Below are 26,872 nucleotides of genomic sequence, written 5' to 3'. Positions count from 1 at the left end.
ATACTGAGCCCCAGTAGAGAACAGGTTAGTAGCTATTTCTCCTGGCAAGCTACCGTCTTCATGCAGAATGTAAGACACACCAAACTTTCTGCTCAAACACCTGCTTCAAGACCCCTACCAAATTTGCAATAGCTTCTTTTAGTATAAAAAAGAAAATTATGGTTTCACTATATTAAAATTTAACTTTTTTTTTTTAATTTGATTTATATGCCGCCCTTCTCCGGAGACTCAGGGCGGCTTACAATGCGTTAAGCAATAGCCTTCATACTTTTGTATATTTATACAAAGTCAGCTTATTGCCCCCACAAACTGGGTCCTCATTTAACCTACCTTAGAAAGGATGGAAGGCTGAGTCAACCTTGAGCCTGGTAAGATTCGAACCTGCAGAAATTGCAGGCAGCTGTGTTAATAACAGGGTGCATTAAACCACTGTACTACCAAGGCTCTGAATGAAACTCCACCCTTTTTAGTACATCTAAAAAGATGTACAAGATGTACTAAAACTCCACCCTTTTTAGTACATCTTCAAGATCAGTTCAGGTAGATTATTCCTGTGTAAATATACTGTACCAAGAAGTGTTTAATTTATTAGTATGTGGAGATGAATCATGCAGTGCTACTGGCAATTGTTGTTCTTCATGTACTGTAGTCCCTTTCATTTTGTATGATGGCAACAACAGTTACAGGTCTACTCTTGTGAAGTCCGGGCAGAATTTAACGACTTCCAATTTATGGGTCTCTGTTGCTGCGGTAGCATTTATTCAACCTTGGCAACTTTAAAATGTGTGGATTTTAACTTCCAGAATTCCCCAGCCAGCCTAATTTTGTGGGGAATTTTGCCTTGAGGCCAGATTTCTGTTTCTGCCTTTAAATGGTATTTTTGTCTGTTTTCAATTTGCTAACACTTGGGGGCAGCAATTACATGAGAGAATATCAGTGGTGGGTTTCAAATTTTTTTACTACTGGTTCTGTGGGTGTGGCTTTGTGGGCGTGGTGTGGCTTTGTGGGCATGGCAGGGGAAGGATACTGTAAAATCTCCATTCCCTCCCCACACCAGGGGAAGGTTACTGCAAAATCCCCATTTCCTCCCAATCAGCTGGGACTCGGGAGGCAGAAAATAGATGGGGGCGGGGCCAGTCAGAGGTGGTATTTACCGGTTCTCCGAACTACTCAAAATTTCTGCTACCGGTTCTCCAGAACTGGTCAGAACCTGCTGGAACCCACCTCTGGATAATATGTATGAGTGAGTTTACATGAATTGTAAGCTGTGTTAGCGAATTTACAGGTCAAAACAATCCAATCTCATAATTGTACATGTTGGCATATTCTCTGCCCAGATAGTTTCAATTTACCGATAGTTTGAAGAGTAATAGTTACAATTACTACTGTGTTTAGATAGTATAAACACAATCTAAAGATCAATATTTTTAATATTGTGGGGTCAAGCACAGATCTTATGCGGTATAACAAATATTTTTTTTCTTTGGTTCAATCATGTCTGATTTATTTTTATCTTGCCTTTATTATTTTTATAAATAACTCAAGGCACCGAACATAACTACGGTAATACTCTTATTTTCTCCACAGCAACATTCCTATGAGATGATTTGGAATGAGAGAGTGAGTGGCCCAAAGTCGCTCAACTGGCTTTCAGACCTAAGGTGGAACTAGAATTCACAGTCTCCCAGTTTGTAATCTGGTGCTTTCACAAGTTAATCGTTATTTCAGTTGTTAATTGAAGAATGCCTTTTCTTGGCAAAGTTTTTCAAAAGTGGCTTGCCCATTGTGTCCTTCCTAAGGCTGAAAGAAAATTACTGACCCAAGGTCCCCTAGCTGGCTTTGTGCCTAAGGCAGGATTAGAACTCACACTTGGTTTCTGTCTTGGTTTCTAGCCTAATGCCTTAACCGCTACACCAAACTGGCTCTCATATAATAAATATAATATTATTTCTACATTATCAGGGTATGTGGTTGTATACTCATTTTGACTGGCATTTTGCATTTTGTATTCATAACAGCAAGTTAATCTGGGGAAATCAAGAAACAATATGGCCCCTCCCTTCAAGGTCTTTACTGAGACAGCCCAGCTCAAGAATCCTGACTCTAGCAATGCCAAGGGAAGCAGTTGAGAAACAGAAGAGGTTTGCTTTCATGTCTGTCCTTTTTTTATTTCTCACTCTGTCTTAATCTTCTTCATTCCATGCCTCTTAGGTCAAAATGTTTTAAACAAATTTCTTAAAAAGTAACTATTGATAATATAAAGCAGGGGTCTTCAAACTTGGCAGCTTTAAGACTTGTGGACTTCAACTGCCAGAAGCTATGCTTGCTGGAGAATTCTGGGAGTTGAAGTCCACAAGTCTTAAAGCTGCCAAGTTTGAAGACCTCTGATATAAAACAAATTTCTTTTGAAATCAATAAAATATTATCTTTGGTTTAGTATGGACCAAGGAAAGGTTTTTTCCCCAAGGAAAGTTCCTCAAATGAAATTTGTGAAATGGAATGGTTAAATATTTGACACAAAAGTCAAATATTTAAAAATTAGGTTTTTGCCTTCTACGTTCCATGGAGCGGAGCTGAAGTCAGCTGCTACTTTTCTTGCCTAATCCCCTTTGGTTCTACGACCTCCTGCTTATTAGACAGTCAGTGGATCAAATACCATTATGTGTTAATTTCATTTTTTTCTCCATAATGGATTTCTTTAGTGTGTAAAAAGCAGGAAAGAAAAAGAATGGGGAGAAACAGTGGAAAAAACACAATACTATTAACAAATAGAAGATAGTATTACCTAGGTACTCCGGAGATTCTGTGAAAGATGGAGAACTTATGTAGAACTATTCCAAGATCTAAGCATGATGTCTAATATTCAGGAAGGGAAGCCAGCAGGAAAGGACTGGATATACTGGGAAATCCAGCATTTACTGCCAGACAGCAGAGATTGTTTGAAATAACTGTTTGGATTCCAAGAAAGATTATATCAATTTGTAGTTTTGGAAAAAATATCCCACATGCAAAAGGAACATTTTTCTACTTATAGGAGAAAATATTTGTTCAGGGTTGAGCTGTGGAATCTTTGGCGCTCTCTGAGTTTGGCTGTTTTCTTGCAGATGTTTCATTACTTAACTAGGTAACATTAAGTGTTAGCAGCACCAAAGATGTTACCTAGTAGGGTATGAAATATCTGCAAGAAAACAATCAAGCTCAGAGAGCACCAAGGATTCTACTTTTCTACTACCTAGAGAAAAGATCCTTGACTAAAAGGTCTTTGTAGAAGAATAAAAGTGTTAAATAAATAAATAAATAAACTACTATGTGACTATTTTTTGTTAGGAACTCAGAATGATGAGTTAATTATTATTTCAACACTTCAGTATACTAAACTGGATATAGAAGGTGTATCCTGTAACAGATGTCCACCATCCATTTAGGAAATGACAATTAGCATGCTGCTTTTTTCCCCAGCCCTGTACTGCATTTTGAGCATAATACTTACATTGAAGTCAGGACAGGCTGAGGGAAAGTCTGGTTATTTGGATGAAGACTTTGGGAAGCAGCAACTTCACCAACTGGCAAATAGATTACCCAAATATGGACCTGATCCAACTTATTGAGGGCCTAATGCAGTGTGGAGGGTGGAGTTACTATTGTAGAGCTCAATGACAAATCTGAAATTTGGCAGGCAGATTTCTGAAAGATCTCCCTTTCTCCCCACTCTTGCTCAGGTTTCAATAAATAGGCCAGTTTACTGCTGAAGTTCCCATTGATTTCAGTGAATGAATTACTTAAGGTTGAAATAACCACTCTCACACTAAAATCATTGGGACCAAACCATCATTTGGTGTCCACTGCTGTGCATTGTTTTGTCTGGGTATTGGAGATGTTGCTTTGCTTACTGTTGCTTCCATTCAATAAACACTGTGTTTGTCCCTAAGCAGATTCTCTAGACATTAATTCTGTTCTCAAATCAGCATCTAATTTTTCAGGATACAGAAGCACTACTAATTTAAAGGACAAACCTATCTGAAGTTGAAGTCCTAACATTCCTCGGGGAGGAAACCTAAGACCCATCGTCATTTACCAGGGTACCCTGTTTCCCCTAAAATAAGACATCCCCTGATAATAAGCCCAATTGGGCTTTTGAGTGCATGCACTAAAATAAGCCCCTCCTGAAAATAAACCCTCCCCAAAAATATTTAAACGCACGCGCAACCGGTCCCCACCATTTCCTCTGGTTTCCTGCACGCTCCCCAAAATAATAAGACCTCCCCGAAAATAAGGCCAAGTGCTTATTTCAGGGTTCAAAAAAAATATAAGACAGGGTCTTATTTTCGGGGAAACACGGTAGATATTGTTAAAAAATTATAAATGTAGAATCTAATATCTCCTACATTGTAGTTTCAACTGCCAAATGCAAAAGTTGAAAAAAATAATAGTTTTGATTAATAATAATGAATTTGCTCAATATGAAATACAGTTTTGGTGCCAAAAAGGATAAAAGAAAAGGTTGAAGGGTAGCTTCAGACTGTAATAGTAAAGTTTATTGTTCACAAAAAGGGTGTAGCATTTATCTTGACTGCCAGTACCAGCAAGATTGACTCATCAAATAAGCATCTGTTTATTCTGGAATGGTTGGATGCTTTAATTTGAATCCTAAATTTGACATTGAATGCTTTCGAGTACCAGTACATGTAGCAACAATGGAACAATTCTTAAAATGATTTAAGCACAGCTTGTGAAAAAAATACATCTATTTACTTACTTAATTCTGAACTTCTTTCTAAATCACCTATTTACACTAGGGGGCAGAAATAGGAAATGCAAGCGTATGTATGTACGGGCATGGAAAAGTGCTTACCACAATTCTGAAGAATAGCATAAAAGTGCACCAAACATTAATAAGCCAAAATTCAAGTTTTGGAATGATTAAATAAAAAACAGACAAAACATTAAAAGCGGCACACCTGCAAGAGATGACAAAGCTGAGTCTGAAAGAGGGGTCAGCTGAATCTTGAGTTCCTTCATGACCACAAGACATCTAAGTTCAGCCCACTTTGTATTCCAGTGATTCTTATCTACTAGCAATTTGCTTGGACAGTTAGTAGTTCAGATTCTTGTAGGGAGCTTAAGTTTGCAATAAAACTTTATAACCATTTGAACTGCCTGTATCTTCTGATTTCCCTGGTGCTTGACGTTAATCTGAACTACTAACAGCCAAATCAATTTGGCAGTAGATAAGAGTCAAAGAAATTAGATCTCTTTTTTTAAATTATATTTTTTATTATTATTATTTTTTAATATACATCCATATTGTATGTGGACAGTGTTGATTCTGGGCATCATTCATATTCCAAATTACAGTAACAATATTAGTAATCTTTATCACATTTATCAAACTCAGATGATCCTCATAATATTATTTAAACAGAAGGGGAAAAATGCCTAACTTCTATAAACCTCTAATCTTTCTATCTATTATTTTTGTTTATTCTATTAAAATATATGTTTTAATATTTCCCCTATCTAATTTTATTTCTGCCTCTATCAGTTTACAACAAGCTCCCTTAATGCTTAAAAGGCAATTCTTTCTATTCATCATCTCCTCTCTTCTTTAGTGTTTCAATTTTTATCCATTTTTTTGCTCACCTCCCACACTCCTCATCTTTATCTCTATCTTTATCTCTATCTTTCTTGTTCTCCCAGTACAAACTTATGCTGGCAATTCTCCCAAATTCCTGCCCATGTCTCAATCTTCTTATCAAAGATGCTTTCCTGTCTATCCAGTTATTGATTTATCTGTTTTATTTTCTTCGAACTTTTTTCCTTTATCAACTGGTTTGTCAGTTCTATTTTTTGCTCCAGTCCTTGATTTATTCGTTGATATAACCACTTCATCTGTTCTTTTTGCTCCTTTTGCTTGTCATTTGTCTGGTCTTTCTCATCATCGAGATTTGCTTCATTTGCTGGTTTTTCTGATCCCTGTTTTTCCCTGTTTGTAGTCAATTTGCTGGTTTAAATAGTCCATTTCATCTAATCTTTCTATTATTTCCACCAATTCCTGAGCAGTTTGGTCTTTGTTCATTGCTCTTTGCAGAATATTTTCCATTTTGTCGTCTATACCATCCATTGATATTTTTATACTTTAGAACAACAAAGTCATCTCATTAAAAAGTCCTCTCATTTCCATAGCTGTTCCTTCAACTCCAGTCATGATAGCAATATAAGTACATTAAACAGTAATAGTCTCAATCTATTTCAAGTAGAGTTCAAAATTGTAAGCTTCCAATTATTAGTAGATGGCACATTCCTCTCAGTTTTCCATGATGCCTTTTTTTCTAGTAGATGTTAATTTCAGTCACTTCCAACATTTACTCCATATTCTAATAATCCAAGCTAATTTCCGAATTTTTTGAATCTGCTCTATAATGTTGGTCTTTTATTCTAGTTTCCCAGAGTTTCTTTTATAAGATGTCTCTCTTATCTCTCTTATACTTAGATCTCTGGTGGGCATGAAGGCACTCATGACTGATGACATGTTTGACTCCTCCCTCAGGCTCAGCTTGGTCGTCTCCTACAACACCAGTAATTAAAGTGCAGAATAAACAGGTTGCTGAAAAGCATTTAATTTTAAAAATGTTCTTTTACTTTAAGAAAATAAACTATCTTTGATTCTTTCTAATCCACCCAAAAGGGATATAGGAAGCTAGACTACTGTAATTGATGTTTTCAACTAATGAAATCACAGCTTTCTATAAAATGAAGCTGTACATATGACCTTGAGTAATTGAAATTGCAGTTGAAGCATCTGGAAGAAGATAGCAGTAGAGCAGAGAAGACCATAAATGGCCTTTCTACTTTAGACTTATCTTGTTTTTCACTTAACCTTGTGGTTTTTCCATAGATCCCTCTTCTTGTACAGCTGTGGACAAATGTCAGAGATTTGGAAACGTTCTTCGACAGTGTATTCTGCATTGCCATCGAAGCGATTGCTGAAGCTAGCAGAACCTAGGCCAATTTCTGCAACTTATCTGAAACTAAGGTGAGGCTCCAGCACTAGTGAGTTTCTCTAATTGCCACAGGCCAGTGGGATTTTCAGTGTAGAGTTCAGGCAAGAAACCCTTTGAAAAATAGGCTGGTATTCTAATATAGAAACAGTTCAGCTCTCCTGAGGTCAAGTCTTGGTCAGTAACAGTTCCAGTCTTTAAAAAAATCTTTAAAAAATACAATCCAGAAAATTTCTGCCCAATTCATCTCTTTAATAATGTACAGTTAATAGAGTTTACAGGTTATGCTTGACTTATGACCACAATAGAGCCCAAAATTTCTATAGCTAACCAAAAGAGTTGTTAAGTGAACTTCGCAACTTTATACATCTTTTTCCCACAGTTGTTACGCAAATCATTGCAGTTGTTAAGTGAATCATGCAGTCATGAAGCAAATCTGACTCTTTGACTTTGCTTGTGGGAAGCCAGCTGGGAAAGTGACAAATGGGGATCACATGATCCGGGGACAGTGTAACTGTCATAAATACATGCCATTGCCAAGCAGCTGAATTTAGACAACGTGACCATGGAGATGCTGCAACTATTAAGTGTGAAAAACACTCATAAGTCACTTTTTTCAGTGCCATTGTAACTTCAGTAAATGAATGGATGTAAGTCAGGGTGTCAAACTCAAGGCCTGCGGGCTGGTCTGGCCCATGGGGCCACCCTGGAAACAGCGAAGGACCGGCCTGCGATGCCTTTGCTAGTGAAAATGGAGCTCAGGGATACCGCGCACAGCTCTGTTTTTGCTGGCAGAGGGCAGCAGGAGGCCGTTGCAGCTGAAAACAGAACCTCAACAAATGACATCGAGTGGGCCACATCCTCCTGGCCACCATCCTCTGGCCATGCCCCCCCGAGGCCCCCCCCCAGGTCAAACAAAACCCCGAAATTGAGTTTGACACCCCTGGTGTAAGACAAGCACTACATGTATACTAACAATCTGTCTTGCCTGGCTAGGATGATCACAAGGCTTTGGCTAAGCAACAAGTTAGATCAAGACTGGGATGCTCTACATCTGACATCTGTTTAATGTGATTTCGTGAACTTTGCATTCTTTAAAACTGTTAATTGTGCAAATGTTTATTGCTGCTATTTTCTGTACTGTCTTCATTTGGTACACATATTTGGTACACATCCGCCCATTCCGACTGGTTGCTTGCAGTGCTGGTGACCTGAGGTGAGGGGGGCTGGAGCTGTCCCATGTGCCCCACACCGGCTTACCTCAGGGCCCCTGCAGCCAGGCCACCCACGGCTCAACACCTGCCTTGCCTCACAGTGGCGGCTTTGGCAGCCCTGTCCAGTAGAACACCATGTGGCTGCTGGCCCACTTCTGCTTGCTCGTAGCCACAATGGAGCAGGAGGCTGAGCGACTCGCCAGTGCTGCAGCTATAAGGCAGTTGTCGGAGCATGGATGGCCTGGCTGTGGGGGCCCTGAGGTAAGCCGGTGTGGGGCACATGGGACAGCTCCAGCCCCCCTCACCTCAGGTCGCCAGCACTGCAAGCAACCAGTTGGAATGGGCGGATGGCTGCACAGGCACTTAAGTAGGACTTATTTTGGGGGTAGGGCTTATATTAGGTGCATGTGTAAAATATGCTAAAGCTTATTTTCAGGATAGGACTTGTTTTGGGGAAAACAGGGTATCTATTTGTTACTATCTATTTGTGAATGGATTTATGGATTGATGGTGACCATGGAAGAACCAAGGATGATTTTTCTGAAAATCTAAATTAACATGATTCAGGAGGAGAAAAAAAATCTATTAAGTGACATGAGTGGATAGGTGAAAATGAAATGAAAGGAGAGAGAAAAAGTTACAGAAGACCCCAAAATTGAATGTGAATTGTGATTTTTTTGGGGGGGATTCTCTATTTAGCAAAAGGTTAAGCTGGTTGAATCCTAATGCTATGTTACTTAGTTTCGTACTGCATTGCACTGATGATGTTAGCTAGTTTGGGTAATGAAACTCTGAAAGAAAACAATCAAGCTGAGAGATCACTGAGGAGTCCTCAGGTGATGGGTTTTCTAGACATGGTGGCTCAGCTCTACTCTCAGCTGGTTTGCAAATTTAACAGTCAGCTCCCATGAACCCATGTGAGCCAGCATTCCTCTGTGAAGATAATATAAAAGAATGATTGCTATAAAAAAATAAGGATTACAGAAAGCAATTGTATGACATATGCAGAGAGAAAAAAGATAATTGCAAAGAATGTGGTCAAACAGAACCCAAGAAAAATTTAAGATGAACAAAGCAATGAAAATACAGGTAGTCCTTGACTTAAAACAGTTCATTTAGTGACTGTTCAAAGTTACAACAGCACTGAAAAAAGTGATTTATCACCATTTTTCACACTTATGACCATTGCAGCATGCCTATGGTCACGTGATTTATATTTGGATGCCTGACAACTGATTCATATTTATGATATTGCAATGTCCTGGGGTCATGTGATCACCTTTTGTGGCCTTCTGACAAGCAAAGTCACTGGGGAAGCCAGATTTACTTAATAACCGTGTTACTAATTTAACAACTGCAGTGATTCAGTTAACAAATGTAGCATGAAAGGTCATAAAATGAGGCAAAATTCTCTTAACAACTGTCTTGCTTAGAAACGGAAATTTTGGACTCAATTGTGGTCATACATTGAGGACTACCTGTACAGTCATTTTGAGAGAGAGAAAGAAAATGATTTGGGATGAAATTGAAGTGAAGGAATGTTTGAACGAGAGTTTCAGAGATATGCATTAGAATGATAGTGATATTTTGAAGAACAGAATTGCTTTCCATGCTGGTGATCAAGAAAGAACGATAAGCAATATAAATAAATGTATTGTGAGACTACAGTTAGACAATTAAATCTAACTGTGAAGATACCTGGTATTTTGCACTTTTTAGCCACATTATAGCGCAAGCATGTTCATGCAAACTTCAGATCTCTAAAAATTGACATGCAAGCCAACATGTTCTTGGCCACATCAAGAAGGAAACTGTAGCCTCTGACATTGTTTCTGAATGCTCAATAAAAAGATACATTCAATGACTGAAAACTCTGTAAATTATTATCAGACAAAATTTAACTTACCAGGAAGGTGGTCTCAAGTAACTACAGCATCTACAACATGTCACATGTTTTAATTTGAAATACTCGAGAATGAGATCAATAAGAAACAATCCCCCCAAAAAACAATTTTACATGCTGAAGAGAAGAAAGTAGAGGCATTCGATTAGATTTGTACATACAATCTTGGAAAACATTGTGAATTTGAATATACAATTTGGATGTGGTCTATTACAATCTATAAAATGGCCAAAAGAAATTTTATTTAGATCCATTCCAATTATTATTGAAAAGAATTATGTATGGTTTCTGATACATCACTGGCTGGATCATACATATTCAGTAATGCTAAAGGTTGCTAAAAATATTAAAAGGCAAGCTTCTTCTCATATTTCTTTTCCAAACTTTCATCCACCATGACTAGTTCTATCTTGGATACTAAAACTTTGCAGCCAATAGAGATGGCATGTTGGCAGTATTGTGTTTTGCAGTCTTGCTCAATCGCCATGCTCATATCAGCATGGAATTATAGTTGGTGGAGGGAGAGAGTAAAGGAAGATGAGTTCTAATGCAGGCATGTCCAACCTGCATGCCCAGATATGGTCCCAGACAGCTAGTAATGGGCCCTACAAGATCATTTAACATTATGGGACTTTTAGCAATATTTATATATATGAACTATATTATGTATTTTATATGTGGCCCAAAACAATTCCTGTTCACTCAGTGCAGCTCAGGCAAGCCAAAAGGTTGGACACCCGTGTTTTAATGTATATCCAATAGAAACTTCAGAAACCTTTGAACTTCTGTAGGCAGGGAAGTCTGGGAGTGAAGCTTACTGAAACTTCTGTGTGATAAGTAAACTTGGTCTTGGGATGAGGGAAGAGGCAGTTCTCTCAAATGGGAAATGGACTGCCCATGGGTTGCAAAAGCACAACAAGAGCTTCCTGACCAAAGTTGGACTATCCCACTTCAAAGAAAGTCATACTTACCCCATCTATAGAAACAATGGATGGTAGAAGCATATAAATCAAATCTGAGACCTCTGTAGAATTGTGAACATGGCTAGTAGGAAACAAAAATTTCAGTTGCCCTTCTGTTCATTTACAGGCCACGAATTTCCCCTGTGTGGCCTATCAGCTCCTCGGCACTTTGTTGCAAAGCTTCCCACCGGATTTTGACCCTTGCTCAAGCGAGAAGTATCCATCCAAACTTTAAATTTCCAGAACAGGTAATTATGAAATAAAGTCAAACAGTAAAAATGATTTTAGTACATCTTTCTGCATGTATGATGCAGACAAACCATGTTAATTTAATTTAATGCTTTGAATTCATTGGGGGGGGGAGCAAAAAACCAAATGGGGAATGTGCTCAAGTTCTCTTCTCAGTTCTTCAATTCTTTAAGAATTGTATGGACTGGAAACCTCTACGAGTAGTCCTTGCTCAGCAACCACAATTGGGAATGGCAACTTGGTCATTAAGCAAAGTGGCTAAGGGAAACAGTGACTGTGCTTATAAACTTACTTCACCTCTTCTTTACTTAACATACCTGTGGAAGTCATAAATGTGAGGATCACAAAGTTACTTTTTCATCACTGTCATAACTGCAAATGGTCACTAAACAAGGCAATTGCTAAACAAGGGCTACTTGTATGATTGTCTAGCTGTTTATTTATCTTCAAAGATTTCTTTAGCAAAATTCAGTGTTTGCATTGGGGCAACTATCTGTAGGTCGGGTATAGGATGAGGGTGGAGGTTCGTTCTCCAAACTTTTGAGTTGGTTTCCAAACATTTTGTTACCAGGCTGGGTAGCATCTTCAGCAGAGTTTAGGGGATGTCGGTGTCAGTGTTCTGCTTATAAGGGCTTCTGCTTAGTAGGTCTTGTGATGGGGAGGTCACGTCATGGGAGGGTCTTGTGATGGGTCAGGTGTGGATTATGTCAGACGAAGTCTTGTGATGGGTCTTGTGATCATTGGTGAGGTGAGGGTCATTGAGAGTATTGGTTGTGGGAGGTGTTGCATGGGTTGGTTGAGGGTCAGTGCCATTGCTGGTAGTTCAGTGCTTTAGCTCTACTGAAGGGGAAATTTGGTAATAATCTGATTGATCACAATCATAGGCCTATCTTAGATAAAGTAGATGTAAATGGGTCATATTATACCTCCATGTTCTACAGAATATTCAGGACAATCTTCTGTCTTTTTTCTACGTTTTTTTAAAAAGTCATTGACCAGAAATTTTATATATAATATATATAGAAATGTTACAAGACTCAAAATGATGACTAATAGAAATAAAGTGATTCATACTAAAAACACTACCTGTAGAAAAGGAAAAAAAGATCTAAATACTTAAAACTAATGTACTAAAATATAAACACTGCTCTGTGGAAAAAATGGCAACACTCTGAAATGAAAGTTGAGTCTTAGATTCCAGGATCTGACCATAGTACACTCTGAGTCATAAAAACAACTAAATCTAAAATGCAAAAGTATGCAAAAATATTGATCCAAATAAGAAAGTGTTTATAAAAAATATAAGATTTAAGCTATAGTGTAAACTTTTGAAAAATAATTGATTTACCTTTTGATACTGAAGCCTCAAATCCCTTGCCTGATTGTTTAGAATAATGCCTACAAGAATCTCCTATGCTTTCTTCAGATTGTGATGTAGAGATATGAGAGGCACTTGAATTAAATGTTTCAGGAATTGTTACTCCTCTCATTAAGTTTGCAAAACTAACCATCTGAGACTTGCTTTTCAAGAAAGCATGTGAATTGTCTGAAGCTCAAGAATCACAGGTTCCAAATCTTCATGGATGTACCATCTTCTGTGGTGCCTTTAAGAAAACAGCTTGATCCACCATACAGGTATAGCTTAACCAAATTGATTTTGTCATGTCTTCTTTTCTGAAGACATTGAGGGTTTTTTTTCCAAATCTCTGTCAACCCAAGCAACAATGAGGTAATTTTTTCCCCCAAAGATGAGCAGATGCTGGGTGGGGTGCCAGTTATGCTTCCACAATGCAGTGGATGGTTTATTTGTTTTTTGTTTTTTCCTTTTGGGGAGGGTTGGTGGATGTACATCCTCTGTTAATACTTTCCTCGCATTTCCCTTTGGGGTTTTTTGGTTGCTTGTTTCTATCCATTAACATTTCATTCCTTTCAAACTTTAATTTATGTAATTTCTTTGTCAAGAACTACAGTTGTTTGGAACAGTATAGTGACAGAATTTTTGCTGTCCATCCACAGATCTAGATTATCTTTCCTCAATGAAGTGACAATGCCATTGAGGTCTGGTCATTTCTTTAATTTAGTCATTTAGGTATACCGAGTGACTAAATTTAATTTAGACTTGATTAAAAGATATTCATGCAGCAAGGGTCTTTGCTTTCTCTTGGATCAAGTTCACCACTTTCCAAGACCTTCAATTTTGGATCAGACCTCTGACTTTCAACTTTAGCCAATCTGCTGTAAGGGTTAGTTCACTTTCAAAAGAAGCAAATGGTGGTTTTATCCTGAAGGGCTGCTTCATGAATCTTCCTGCAGTTAAAGACAGAGATGATAAGAGAAGCTTGATAGTTGTCTGAATTAAGCATACCATTTTGCAGTGTGAGAGTTTGTGTCACATTTTCTAGGAGAGGTCTCATGTTTTGATCAATAAATATCTGAAGGCAGAAAATTCCAAAGTGTTTAGGAAGATCTTCATTTTTAGGAATATGGATTTGTTGTTGTTGTTGTTAGTTACGAAGTTGTGTCCAACCCATCGTGACCCCATAAACAATGTTCCTCCAGGCCTTCCTGTTCTCTATCTTCCTCTGGAGTCCATTTAAGCTCAAGCCTACTGCTTCAGTGACTCCATCCAGCCATTTCATTTTCTGTCGTCCCTTTCTTCTTTTCCCCTCAATCTTTCCCAGCATTAGGCTCTTCTCCAGTGAGTCCTTCCTTCTCATCAACCGCCAAATCCTTTTTCCAGCCAGACAACATGAACAACATCAACAACAAGCAACTATCGATGAAGTAGATGGCTTAGAGAAAAACAATCAGGCTATAGAATCCCATCTTCCTGCATTGATGCTTTTATTAAGAACTGAGAGAAGTAACTATTTATATTAGTATGTAAGAGCGGAGGGGTTTTTATTATCTGGAATGAAGGAGCACAATAATTACCATTTTCAATGCTTATAAATTAGTAAAGTCTCTTTCTGAGAATCAGAAAGATGATGTGCTTTCTGTTTCTGTCAGAAGGATCCATTATGGGTATTAAATCATAGAACCATAAAATCATAGAATTGGAAGAGGCCTTGGAGTTCTTCCAATTCAACCTCTGCCCAGGTCAGGAATCAATATTTTCTTCACAACATTAATTTCTACAGAAGTAATTATTAATTGATCAAAAAGGTTATTACAATCTGGGCAGTTATAAGGGAATGTTAAGTTCTAAAGAGTGTTTTATAGTTAGAATGTTATTTAACCCATCAGTGGGAGCATTATTGGAGGGCACAGGTACAAATAAATCTTCAAAGTGAACCGTGCATAGTAAGCTTTTTTTTAAAAAAAAAGCCATCACTCTATAGGAATCGATCATTTTCACTTGAGAGAATAGAGTTTGGTATCTCATTGCTGAGATACTGTAACTCTTGAAATCTGTTCACAGAATTCAGAGATTCTGAAATTAGATCCTCGGTAGAAGCCTTTGTGGAGATTATTTTCAATTGTTTTGCTGCCACTGTTGGTTTCAAGAGTCTAGGGCAGATTCTGTGTCTTCTTTTCCTGATCACAGCAACAGGAATATTATGCTGCAGGTCAGAAAATTACATTCATAAAAGTAATTGAAATAATAAAATGATAAAATAAGCAGTCAGAAAGAGGAAAATGTAAGAAAAACCAGCGGAAAAAAAGAATTATATAGTAGTCCTTGACTTACAATCATTCATTTAGTTACTGCTCGAAGTTTCAATAGCACTGGAAAAAGTGACTTATGACTGTTTTTCTCACTTAGACAGTTGCAACGTGCCCATTATCATATTAGCAAACTTTGAACACTTGGCAACTGGCATGTATTTATGATGGTTGCAGTATCCCAGGGTTATATGATCACCTTTTGTAACTTTCTGACAAGCAAAGCCAATGGGGAAGCCACATTCACTTAATAACCGTATTACTAACTTAACAACTACAGTTACTTAATAACTCTGGCATGAAAGGTCGTAAAATGAGGCAAAATTCACTTAACAACTGTCTTGCTTAGAAATGGAAATTTTGGACTCAATTGTGGTTGTAACTAAGGAGTTGCTATTGCAACATTGTATTGTTATTGCTTTAAAAAAAACAAACCATGGCCTATTTATATCACTTTTATATAGATCTTGGGAGGAAGAAGAGATGAAGCGCATATCCTTTCAAAGCAATACATGGAAGCTACCATTTATGTTGCTAGGATTTGTCTGTGTATACAACAGAGATTACTCAAAATGCAGTAGATGTATGAATACTGTATATCCAATATTCAGTTGTGGACTGTCCTGTGTAACTTTTTCTTCTGTGGATTAAAATGTGATTATGAATTACATTAGATTTTACCAGCATAGGCAGAAAATCTAGTTGAAAATATTAATGCTTCTATTCCTTTTAAGTGTCTTAAGAGCAGCTTATTCTTTCAGCATTTGGACATTTGAAAAATTGTTCCAAGAAAATAGAAACAGCACATTCTTAACCATGGTATCCTCTACTGTGTAGATGATTCAAAAGTAAGAAACATCGCCAAATCCATCTCTAATGTAGAAATGCGGAGGGAGGGAAGAAAGGAAGGGAAAAAAATAGGAAACAGTGAGGTAGATAGCATCTGCCACATTTTTTGTTTCCTGATTTCCATTTACAAAAAGTTTAATCTGTTGGCCTGCTGCATCTTCTTTCCTCCCTAGTGAATTTATTGTGCACTAACAATTTTTACACACACCCACACTTACACAAAATAGTAGCCATAAAAAAAGAAAGAAAAATCCATAATCAGTATATTTATTAAGCCAACTGAAGGTTTATAGAACATTGTTTCAATTGATCGTTAAGTATGAAGAAGCTTACAAGCTATGCTGATAATTTCTGTGCCCAGCCTCATATCTTTTTCTTGCTGCTAATGTTTCCGTTTCCAAATTTGAGCTGGTATATGAAAACAGAATTGCATTCTTGAAACTTTGACCTTCCCATCTACCTCACCGCCATTATGTTTCAAAATTGTGTATTCCTTCCCCTTTACTGCACTAACACTCATAATGACGTGTTGTTGTGTTGAATGTTGTATGGAACTTCCTTTTTAAGTTTGTTTTCAGCTGATTGCTCACCAGTAATGTTTCAGCATCAGACAAATTATATGACCTGTCTTGTACAGAATGTTCATAAAAACGTTTTGTTCACTGACTCATTGCCTATTCTGTAATATAATGACTAGCATCCTGTCAGTTGGACTATTAGGTAATGTTTATTGCACTTGCTTGATATTGCTTTAGCTAGAGATGGATTTTTATTTATAAACACTCATGTTTTTTAAAAAAATCAATGGATTATCAAACTTCCATCCTTTCTGTTGCAAGCATGCTGAGATCGCGCCCTCCCTTTTGGCCCTAGTATGAGGCAACCTGCTAACCGTTTGTTGTGAGGCTGTCCTCACAACCAAGTTTCTGTTTCAGTACCAGGATCAAAGCTGGATCAGCGTGATCTACCGGGCAATTTTTTTTTACCTGGTGGAAAATTCAGTAAAACTTCCTATGCTGTTATTCTGGTTTGCAAGGAGGATCTTCAGGGATGTCATCAAAATGCAGCCCCATTTAGCCACCTACAAGACCATCCCTCTTCAAGGCAATTTCTGCTTGGGTTACCAGAGAAACCAGAACCTCCCAGTCAACCAACATTTTTTTTTTCTTGTTAGACTCTGGTAGGAAGAGTGATCTTACAGAAGATATGAGGATGGAGTTCCCCAGAATTATTGTCTGCTTTTTCTCCATCAAACTTCCATACTTGCTGGAGAGGAGAAAAATCTAGGGAATCCTTTGCGCTCCTTACTGCCTTTCCTTGCACCTGTATTTCCCGCAAAGCAGCCTCCAACCACTTCAATTTCCCCACCCCCACTCCCACCACACACACATACACATTTGCTGCTTTGTCCTGGAGGTGTGTCAAGAAAGATGCTCTGGATGGATGGTTTCTTTGAATTGTGTGTCAGAAATGACAGGAAAGCACATTGCTGGGCCTTTTGCTTTCCTTGGGGGAAAAAGGACATAATGAGAAAAAGGGAGCGGAGAAGAACCATTTTCTGTTGTGTTGAGAGTTGGCAATGCCTGAAGCACCAAGAGCGTGAAAGCCACACAACATGGATTTTGTAATACCAATGGCGTAGACTTTGTAGTATAAAAATATGGATGCTGAGGCACAAGCCTAGAATCAGATTTGGCCTTCAGTGGCAAAGGCAGCTCTTTTTACCCCCATCCATGGGATTGAAGAAAGAAGCTATTGCTCATAGATCTACAAACTTTGACCTATTGCTAAGGCTGGGGAAAATTTGCTTTTTAAAATGGCTTCTTCTGCCTCTCCCTTCCTCTTGAGGATATGCATCACTTAGATTCTACGCTGCAGAAGCAATAATAGTTGCAGCTAAATGGTTATGGTTTTCCTAGACTACATGTATTTCAGTCTAGCTTTTACTATGTCCAGAAGGCATTGGGCAAGAGCACCAATTCCCTCTAGTGGAAAATGGAACCTTTCCATTGGCTGCAAAGCTTCTTGATAATGAGAGCTATGCTAATGAATAGACATTAAAGGTGGGGTTGATTTTCCTTCTGTATGGAAGCAAAGGAAGGGAGAGCCATGTAAATCCAATATTACAGAGGGAAGAAGTACAATATCCTGAAAACCCAACACCAGATGGAGCATTTTGCTGAGAAATTAATATACATGTCTAGAAATATCGAGGGTATCTTTTAACTTTTTTTTAACTTTAGGAACCTTGATGATCATATGCTTGAATTATTATTTGTAGACTCTACTGTAGATTACTTTGGAAGCCAGTTTTGTTTTGGGTATGTACTTCATAAAAGCCTAGTCAAGCATAGTAATCCTTTCGTGAAAATTGCCAAGTCCTTAAAATGCCATAAGTGCTTGAAGGTTTATAAATAATTAGAAATCTGCAGGTTGCAAGAAATCAATTTTAAAGTTGGCTATCATTGTTATATGATGATATAACTATAACTTGTAACTATTCGTTTCAAAGGCAAGAAATAAGAGGTTCAGGTTCAGAAGTATTGTTGATAGAGTAGATTTGCAGGCCATTGATTGGAAGTAAGTACTCAGAAGATGTGACACAGACAAAACTTAAAATCTGACCTCCAACGCTTTTCCTTCAAGAGAGAAGACGACAAAGTACTAAAGAGTTTTTTAAGCACGAACTCCCAGGGATCCTCCCATACCCAGGATGGATGAAATACCAGATGAAATTCGTTTCTAGGCCAAAGGTTTTTTATCCTTAGTCTACACTATCTTTGCTGAACCTTTTTGCTCCTGATTCACAATGAAGAACCTGTTGTTTCAGCAAGCTGAGAAAATCTTTCATACTACCTCAGCCTTCTACCTTTGGATATGTTATTGTGTAGTTTGCATTTTAAAAAGGGATTTTTCAAATCTTCTATCATGATACATGACATAGTTTGTATTATAAAATTTGTTGGCTATTTTTTGAGAAGAAAACGTAATTTTCATTGTTCAAAAAACATCTTTTTGATTTTTAGTATGCTGCAAAGCAAATCTCTAACCAAATATATCAGTTGAAACCACAACTGCTCAAAAGTGGGATTATAAAATGAATATGGAAAGAGCAAGTTTAACTCTAAAGCTCTGAGATGAAATGATTGTGAATAAGGGATGAAGAGGTTAGAAAGATTTTGACCTAAATAGCTTCTGCTATTATGATGAATTCTGTATTTAGCCATCATCTTTGATTCTTTGACTTTTCCTAGGAAAGGATTGTGATTTTTTTTTCTTCTGGAAAGAAGCTTAAATTAGAAAAATGACAGAGGGAAAGACCTGATGAATGACAGGAGAAGGTTGAAGAAGAAATTGAAGGATTAAGAACCTCTACTAGGATGCTGGAACTAGAGAGGAGAATATTGGAGGGGACGAGACATGAGATTACTGGAGCATTTCACAACTTTCTATGGGGATCGCTATGAAAATTTGGAGCAGTAGGGCCAGTTACAATTGTAATTTGCTTTTCTGCCCAAATCACATAACTCTGAATTGCAAAACACATCATAAGGCTGGAAGAGAGGAGGGAAGAAAACTGAAGGCAATCTTTGCCCCGGAACTCTGACACAATTATCACTCTGGGAAATACATTTATATCAAATATGTAGATACATTTGTCTATGATCTTCTGGTTTTGGGCTGTACGTTAGCATTATGTATTTTCCAGATGGGCCGTCTCTCAGATGAGCAGCCCTTGAAGTAAAATAAAAATTTGCTGATCTGTAAATTTCCATTTTCAGAGCTGAGGCAATGAAACAGAACTGTACAGTTTTGACATCTGGGTTTCAAAATCTAGGTTCCCGAGGATGGACTTACCTGCACTCTCATATGAGCATGAGAGTTTATTTATTTATTTATATTTATTTGTTAAATATTTATACGATAACAGATATAAGTATAAACATGATTATGAATATAGGATAAGGATACGAATAAATGGGGACAGTAGGACAGGGACGGTAGGCACGTTTGTGTGCTTATGCACGCCCCTTACAGACCTCTTAGGAATGGGGTGAGGTCAACAGTAGACAATCTAAGGTTAAAGTTATGGGGGTTTGGGGAAGAAACCACAGAGTCAGGTAGTGCATTCCAGGCATTGACCACTCTGTTGCTGAAGTCATATTTTCTGTAATCAAGTTTGCAGAAGTGGTTTAACTTAAGTTTGTATCTATTGTGTGCTTGTGTATTATTGCGGTTGAAGCTGAAGTAGTCCTTGGCAGGTAAGATGTTGTAGCAGATAATTTTATGTACTACAAAATTATCTCCTCATGTACTCAAGAGGAAATGCTATCTCTGATAAGAATACATTGCTATATGCCTTCCCAAAATTGGAATGAGCAAATAAGCAGATTTTCTTGTCTATCATAACTATTGGCGCGACCTTTCTCTATACAGGTCCTTTCTGGCCTACTGTATATAGATTAAAGATGCATCAGCTTCAGTTGAGACTAAATAAGAAGTATATATCCAGCCTGCTCTTTCCTCTTCCAAAGGATCCTTGGGAAATATTACTGCGGGAGAAAGAAATATGTTTTTCTTGGCATCTGACCTTTTGGTTGGTTGGTTAGTTGTGTAATCAAATTTGCTTTATTGTTGGTTCATTTCTCCTATCTAGTCTGAAAGAGAGATTTCAAAGGCTGCAAGAAGAGCTGAGGCTACCCCAAGATTACAGCAACTTGCCCAGCCGGTAGTTAGGAAACAAATGCAGTTGTATGAAAATACAAGCATGGAGGTCCCAATCCGCCAAGTAATTTTTTAAAAACTTTGATACTTCTTTGTTGATATAAAGGATAAGATTGCAAGGTAAGATCAAGCAGTTATCTAGCTGGAAAGAACCATTATGTAAATAGGTCTCCACAATTTCCCAAGCCATCAAAAGACTTGCTAGTATTTGTTGAACAGAAGTACTATTTAAAGATCAAAGCATAGATCTGATCTGATCATATATATCATATATAAAGGCCCTGATTTCTGTTTCTTGGTACTATAGTAGGCAATCTATTTTTTCTAAGGCTGATTCTCATTTGCAATAAAATATTCTAATTTAGCTGAATTGTGTCTGGGAATCTTCCATCAAGTCAATCCAAGGGCTGCATAAAGCAGGGGTCTCCAACCTTGGCAACTTTAAGCCTGGCGGACTTCAGCTCCCAGAATTCTGAGAGTTGGAAGTCTGCCAGGCTTAAAGTTGCCAAGGCTGGAGACCCCTGGCATAAAGGATCAAAAGTCTAAAGAGCTATGATTTACTGCTGAGCTCAAGTGTGAAGCTTGACATCTTTAATATTGAAGTTAACCAGGGATTAATGTTTATTATTGTATGCATAGGATAAATTTGTTAAAAACCTCAGTATAATACACCTCAATATAGTGCCTCAAATTTCCAGCCATCCTATGTCTGACCACACCCTTTGTCCTTTCCCACGTCTCACTGGCTGCTGCCACCATAGAAGGTAAGAAGTAGCTACCTGTACACAATCAGTTCCTCCTCCTTCTGTGTCCAGTTCAGTGTCATTGTCAATGCCTTCCTATTCAGATCCCCTCTGAGTGGTGTTTCTCATGCTGCTGGCACTTTCCCCTGATTACTGCTGCTCCTGTAAATGCTCAATAAGCAGCATCCAAGTGAGCACCTTTTATAAGTGGGACCCTATACCATTTGTCTGAAATGATATTGTAGGAGATGGCCAGGCTGAGCCCGAGGGAAGGGTCAAAGTCAAATGTGTCATAAGTCACAAGTCACTGCACAGCCGCAAGAGATCTAAGTCCAGCTTGCCTTGAATTCCTGTTTATCCTTATCCTGCAAATTTCCCTTAACCGTTAGTAGTTCAGATTCTTGTAGAGAACGTAAGCTTGCAACACATCTTCATACTCATTTGAACTGCCTGAATCTCCTGATTTCCCCGGTGTTTGACAGATCTCCTGCTTGAGCAGGGGGTTGAGCTAGAAGATCTCCAAGGTCCCTTCCAACTCTGTTATTCTGTTATTCTCCTGCCATGCCCATAAGATGGATCACCACCAAGGTCTTCTACCCTGTTACCTAGGCAGTCTTGACTTAATTTCTTCCTCTGAGGAATGTGACCTGTCACAATCTTTCTGCTACCTTCAGAATCCTGCCAGAAGGTTTGTCTGTAGGTTTGCCTCTACTTTGATTTCAGAGATTATTGAAGGAAGAGGAGAGTCCATAGTTCCTAATCCTTTGGGGATGGATTTATCTTGTATCTTAGCTTTTTCAGAAATGTTCTGGAATAAATCTCATGTTCAAAAATCAGCACTTCTGTTCTTCTGCAGATACCCCTGACTGCTCTGCAAGCAGTCCCAAGTCCAAGGCTACTTGAACTAGCTAGACCAAAAGTAATCCCTTGTGAGAGTGCCATGGATCGTTCCCCTGAGTGGACTGTGTCAGCGGCAGCCAAGCAGGCAGTAGCCTCTCCTCGACTCACGGAACTCTCTCACCCTCCCAACAGGTGGGGTTTCCCAGATGATCTGATGGCTGTGTTAATGGTCTCACCAACTCTCCAATTGAGGGAAAGGATCTTGACCTGTAGATAACTTTTGAAGGCTCTGAGCAGTAGTGGGTTTCAATTTAGTTTGCTACTGGTTTGCTTGTGGGTGTGCGGGGACTCGTATGACACTTCTGCGCATGCGCAGAAGCATCCGGGCGGGTGGGTGGAGCCTCCCGCCACCACCGCTACTGGTTTACCCAATTCAGGGCAAACCGGTAGCAACCCACCACTGGCTCTGAGAGACCTATGGGCAGAAGGATCCTCTGAGCATGTACTGCATCTCATGCCAGTGTTTTATTCTTTCCATTGTTTTTGTCCACTAAAATTAGTAAAGAAAATGTGTGAGGAAAGTTGTGAAAATATATTTGTATATTTCCTTCATTTGAAGAATTCACCAATCCATTGAAATGGATCTTTCTCTGTATATGGAGACCATGGCAATTGGTGCCATTGCTTGCCTTTCAGAAATGCCCAAAGTGCCTTTTTTCTGTATGTCATCCATAGCTGCCTGCGCTAGATGTATCTTTTTGCAAATTGTATTCTATCCAGTTATTTGCTTGGCAGGTAACTACAGTAGTGGCCAAAATTGTGGAAACCTTTTGGGAAAAGTGTATTTTCTAAAACTATTAACACCACTTTTTTTTTTGAGTAGTACCATTATATATCAATGGAAAGATAATTTAATCAAGAATGTAATGCAATAACTTCTATGAAGGATTTGCTATTAGAACAGCAGTTACAGTATAAAGAAGAAAAGTGAAACATATAGAAAAAATGAGATATACAAAAATTATCACATCAGTTAGTACTTAGTTGGGTAGCCTTTAGAATGAATTACGGCCTACAACGTCTTCCCATGGAGTGAACCAAGTCTTTTAGTTCTGCAGCTAATGTGAAACCAATATTGAATTACTTCTATTAACTGGGTTTTATTGCTGGATCGCTTCTGACTAACAAGTTTCTTTAGCCGGCTCCATGGATTTTCAGTTGGGTTAAGGCCTGGGCTATTCCCAGGCCATTCCAACAGTGGAATATGATTATCTTGAAACTCCAGAAGAAAGTGGTGTTATTAACCATCAAACCTCAAAAATACACTTTTCCCAAAAGGTTTCCACAATTTTGGCCCCTACTGTAAATAAAATTCATCCCAATGACTTCAGTGGGAACCATTAAGCTTGCTGAGAACAAAGAGCCCTCCTGAATTGGATTGTTGATGGAAAGATATTCACTTCATTGCATATAGAGATGGAGAGACAGACTACTTTTTCACTGTTTTACCACAGAATATCATTTTTTTCCTACTATTTTTCTTCTGCTGAAGTCAATGGGATTTTAAAAAGGAGCAGAAAACATAGGTGTTATCACAGTGGTATCATAATAATAGGGACAAGAAGCTAGTAACAAAACACATGTTATGACTTATGACAGCGCAAACCTCATGACTTACATACAACATTAGGACACAAGTGCAAGAAGATTTGTGTTGTGAAAGCATGACATATGTTTTGTCGACTGGTTAACAGAAATTTAGATTCGATCCAGGGAGGTTTATTATCCTACTGACAGAGCAATTCTCTGCCAAGAAAACAGCACAGATCTTAGTAGTGTTATTTTTCCCCCCATCCAACATGTGAAACTCTGGGGTTGGATTGCTTTGTTAATCTTGCAGAGAGCTTTATAAAAAGGAGCAGCATTGAGGCTAACAATTCTTTTCATATTTTTTTTGTCAGGGCCCCAACCAACCTCGTGCAGTTTAATCCAGATGCCTTTATTGTAAAGGAGTCTGCTAAGAACGCAATTTGTACAGAAAGAGTCAAGAACTTAGCACAACCAATTACTCGTTGATCTCACTGATCACCCACATCTAACTCTACGTGGCATTTTCAATAAATTAAAGGAACTATAGTGGCGTGCTTTGTCTACTTCTTGTACTGTTGTGTTTTGACTTCCACAAGTGGTTAATAACATCTGAAAAGTAACATCAGCTGAACTAACACCACAATTATTCATGTTTAAGCAGAAGCCTGACTTTTAAATATGAATGTTTGATTTGTATTTTCTCCTGATCCAATGTCATCCTACAGCTAACAATAGAGTTTAAGTCTAGATAAAAATCAATACACAGCAAAAAGCAAAGCAACAATAAAAGAAAAACAGAATTAAAAATAATGCTATAGAACAGTACATAAATAAAATGTTAATATCCTTAGAACAGAAATAATGAAACAGTATAATAAAAAGTTAAACCCAGATATTTAGAGCCCGTGCCAGAAACTCCAAAAAGCTTGCCTTTGCTTTGGGTTTGTATGGAGCTAACATTTTCTGCTCCTCAAGAAATAAGGGTGGGGGTGCCTATTCTGGAGACATCTAGAGATAGTTTTCAACCAATGCAGCAACATTCATAATTGAAGGGATCTGGATAGCACTAGTTCTTGGAAGTATCAGTAATATAATTCACCACGAGGATGGAAAAAGTGGTAAGATTTAGTTCAGAAGTATGGTATACTTCTTTTTTCTTCTGTTAAAACATGTCTGATTCTCAGAGACCATCTAGACAAGTCTCTGCAATTTTCTTGGCAAGGTGTTTCAGAAGTGGTTTTTTGCCATTGCCTCCTTCCTAGGGAGGACATAATGTGACTGGCCCAAAATTACCCAGCTGGCTAGGTGCCTAAGGCTAGAACTAGAACTCACAGTCTCCTGTTTTCTAGCCTGATGTTTTAACCACAACACTGAATTGGCTCTCATTGTATAAACCATAAGCTAATTGTAAATGTATGTAATTCTGTTTCCTCCTTACAAAGAGAGGGCCGTTACTAAACTTGTGCACTGAAGAAGCAAAACTGTCTATTGTGTAGAACCAAAAGATTCTAGGCATCTCCAAAGTTCTTAATGGTACTCTGGCATTTTCCACATGATTTTATTGCTACTGAACTTGACAATCCAACCTTTGCCAGTAACACATTATATTTAATATTATTTGCATTCATAGGATTAAGAGTGCATACCTATAACCTCACTACAGCAGCTGCATGAAATGCCTGGTATCTGTGTTACAGTCGTGTGATGCAATTGAGAGTGATGAAATTGCCTTCATCACTCTCAAGTGCTTATTAGGAAACTACCCGCACACACACCCCAATCTGGAAGGCACAAAGCAGGTTGGGCATTTCATAGTCTCTCCCTGCAATCTCCTGGTTTGGAATAGTGATTTAGCATGCTGGTAATGTTACCCTGTAGCCTGGCATGTATTATTATGAAGATGCCCTCTCATTCATCCCTGCTGAATTGCCTCTGGATATGGCAACAGCAGCAGTATAGAAAAGTATCTCACCTTTCCATCTCATCCATCACTTTCATACATGGAAGGGAGTTTGGTTATCTACATTTCTCACGTTCCCCAGTGTTTGCAACACTATTAACAATTTCTCAAGTGCTGTGGAAATGTAGCTATGATATACTGAACTCATAATTACCAAATTTGAATAATTTCCAGGTTTGCACTGATGAATGGAAAGAAAGGAAGATTTGTTTACATAATAAGTATTCTTGTAGAAGAATAGAGAAAAGAGTTCCTGACATTCAATTCACTATTTTTTCTGTGCTGTGTTGTTTGGGATTGTAAACTACATTAATTTCCCAACCTTATGATCCTGAACCATGTTGAGATGGACTATATATGCAGCAACAATCATGGAATAATTCAAGATCACATTCCATATTGTCTGAACTGGCCAGGTTGAAGCAAACATAGTTGTCTTGCAGCAGCAGTCAAAAGAGAACCTGGAATCCAGGGGTGAAATCCAGCAGGTTCTGACAGGTTCTGGAGAACCGGTAGTGGAAATTTTGAGTAGTTCGGAGAACTGGGTGGGAATGGAGATTTTACAATATCCTTCCCCCAGGAGTGCAGAGGGAATGGGAATTTTGCAGTATCCTTCTGGAGTGGGGTGGGAATGGAGATTTTGCAGTATCCTTCCCCTGCCACGCCCACCAAGCCACGCCCACAGAACCGGTAGTAAAAAAAAAATGGATTTCACCACTGCTGGAATCTAATATGAACAGCACAGATGATTGCAGTGCAATACTCCAAGTCAAAAGACTTGAAGAAAAAGAATATGAGTTCTGAGTCAGAACAGCTAATACTTTCTCAAGAACAGTTGCAGAATGTAAACTCTCAGTATGAGGAGGAGAGAACTTTGCTTCTTTGGCCACTCAAAGGCTCAAGGCTGATGCAGAAGCCAAACTATGGAATAATGGTTAGGGAGTTATATGAAATAAATGAACAGCTAATGCAATTGGACAGGAGATTTCAGGTCAGTAGCAGAGAAGTAAAGGTTTTTGTCTCGATAGATTGTGAGCAATATGATGAAGGAAAAACCTAACCTCTGGGAAATTTCCCAGAAAAGAATATAGTTGGTTCAAGGGAACGAAACTCATGGCTGTAGGGAGTTCCTTAGAGAAAGATAACTAATGGGCTGTGAGAATAACCTTGAAC

The 26,872-nt window shown here is 38.3% G+C and overlaps 1 protein-coding gene across 4 annotated transcripts in view; it reads left to right on the top strand.

The window, feature by feature from the left end:
- Positions 1 to 24,285, top strand: part of SPMAP2L (sperm microtubule associated protein 2 like) — a 31,015-nt gene extending 6,730 nt beyond the window's left edge. For all 4 annotated transcript variants that reach the window (XM_034410869.3, XM_034410872.3, XM_087886450.1 and 1 more), the window contains 6 exons: positions 2,019 to 2,141; positions 6,896 to 7,033; positions 11,205 to 11,325; positions 20,499 to 20,630; positions 22,166 to 22,341; positions 24,111 to 24,285. In XM_034410869.3, the coding sequence (XP_034266760.1) occupies positions 2,019 to 2,141; positions 6,896 to 7,033; positions 11,205 to 11,325; positions 20,499 to 20,630; positions 22,166 to 22,341; positions 24,111 to 24,225 (805 nt within the window). In that variant the 3' untranslated portion in view covers positions 24,226 to 24,285. The remainder of the gene's footprint in view (positions 1 to 2,018; positions 2,142 to 6,895; positions 7,034 to 11,204; positions 11,326 to 20,498; positions 20,631 to 22,165; positions 22,342 to 24,110) is intronic.
- The last annotated feature ends 2,587 nt before the right edge of the window (positions 24,286 to 26,872 follow it).

The sequence above is a fragment of the Pantherophis guttatus genome, chromosome 2 (genome assembly GCF_059756535.1).
Source record: "Pantherophis guttatus breed Tessera chromosome 2, ASM5975653v1, whole genome shotgun sequence".
NCBI lineage: Eukaryota > Metazoa > Chordata > Lepidosauria > Squamata > Colubridae > Pantherophis > Pantherophis guttatus.
The sequence above is the reverse complement of the archived record's forward strand: the minus strand, read 5'-3'. Positions and strand labels throughout refer to the sequence as shown.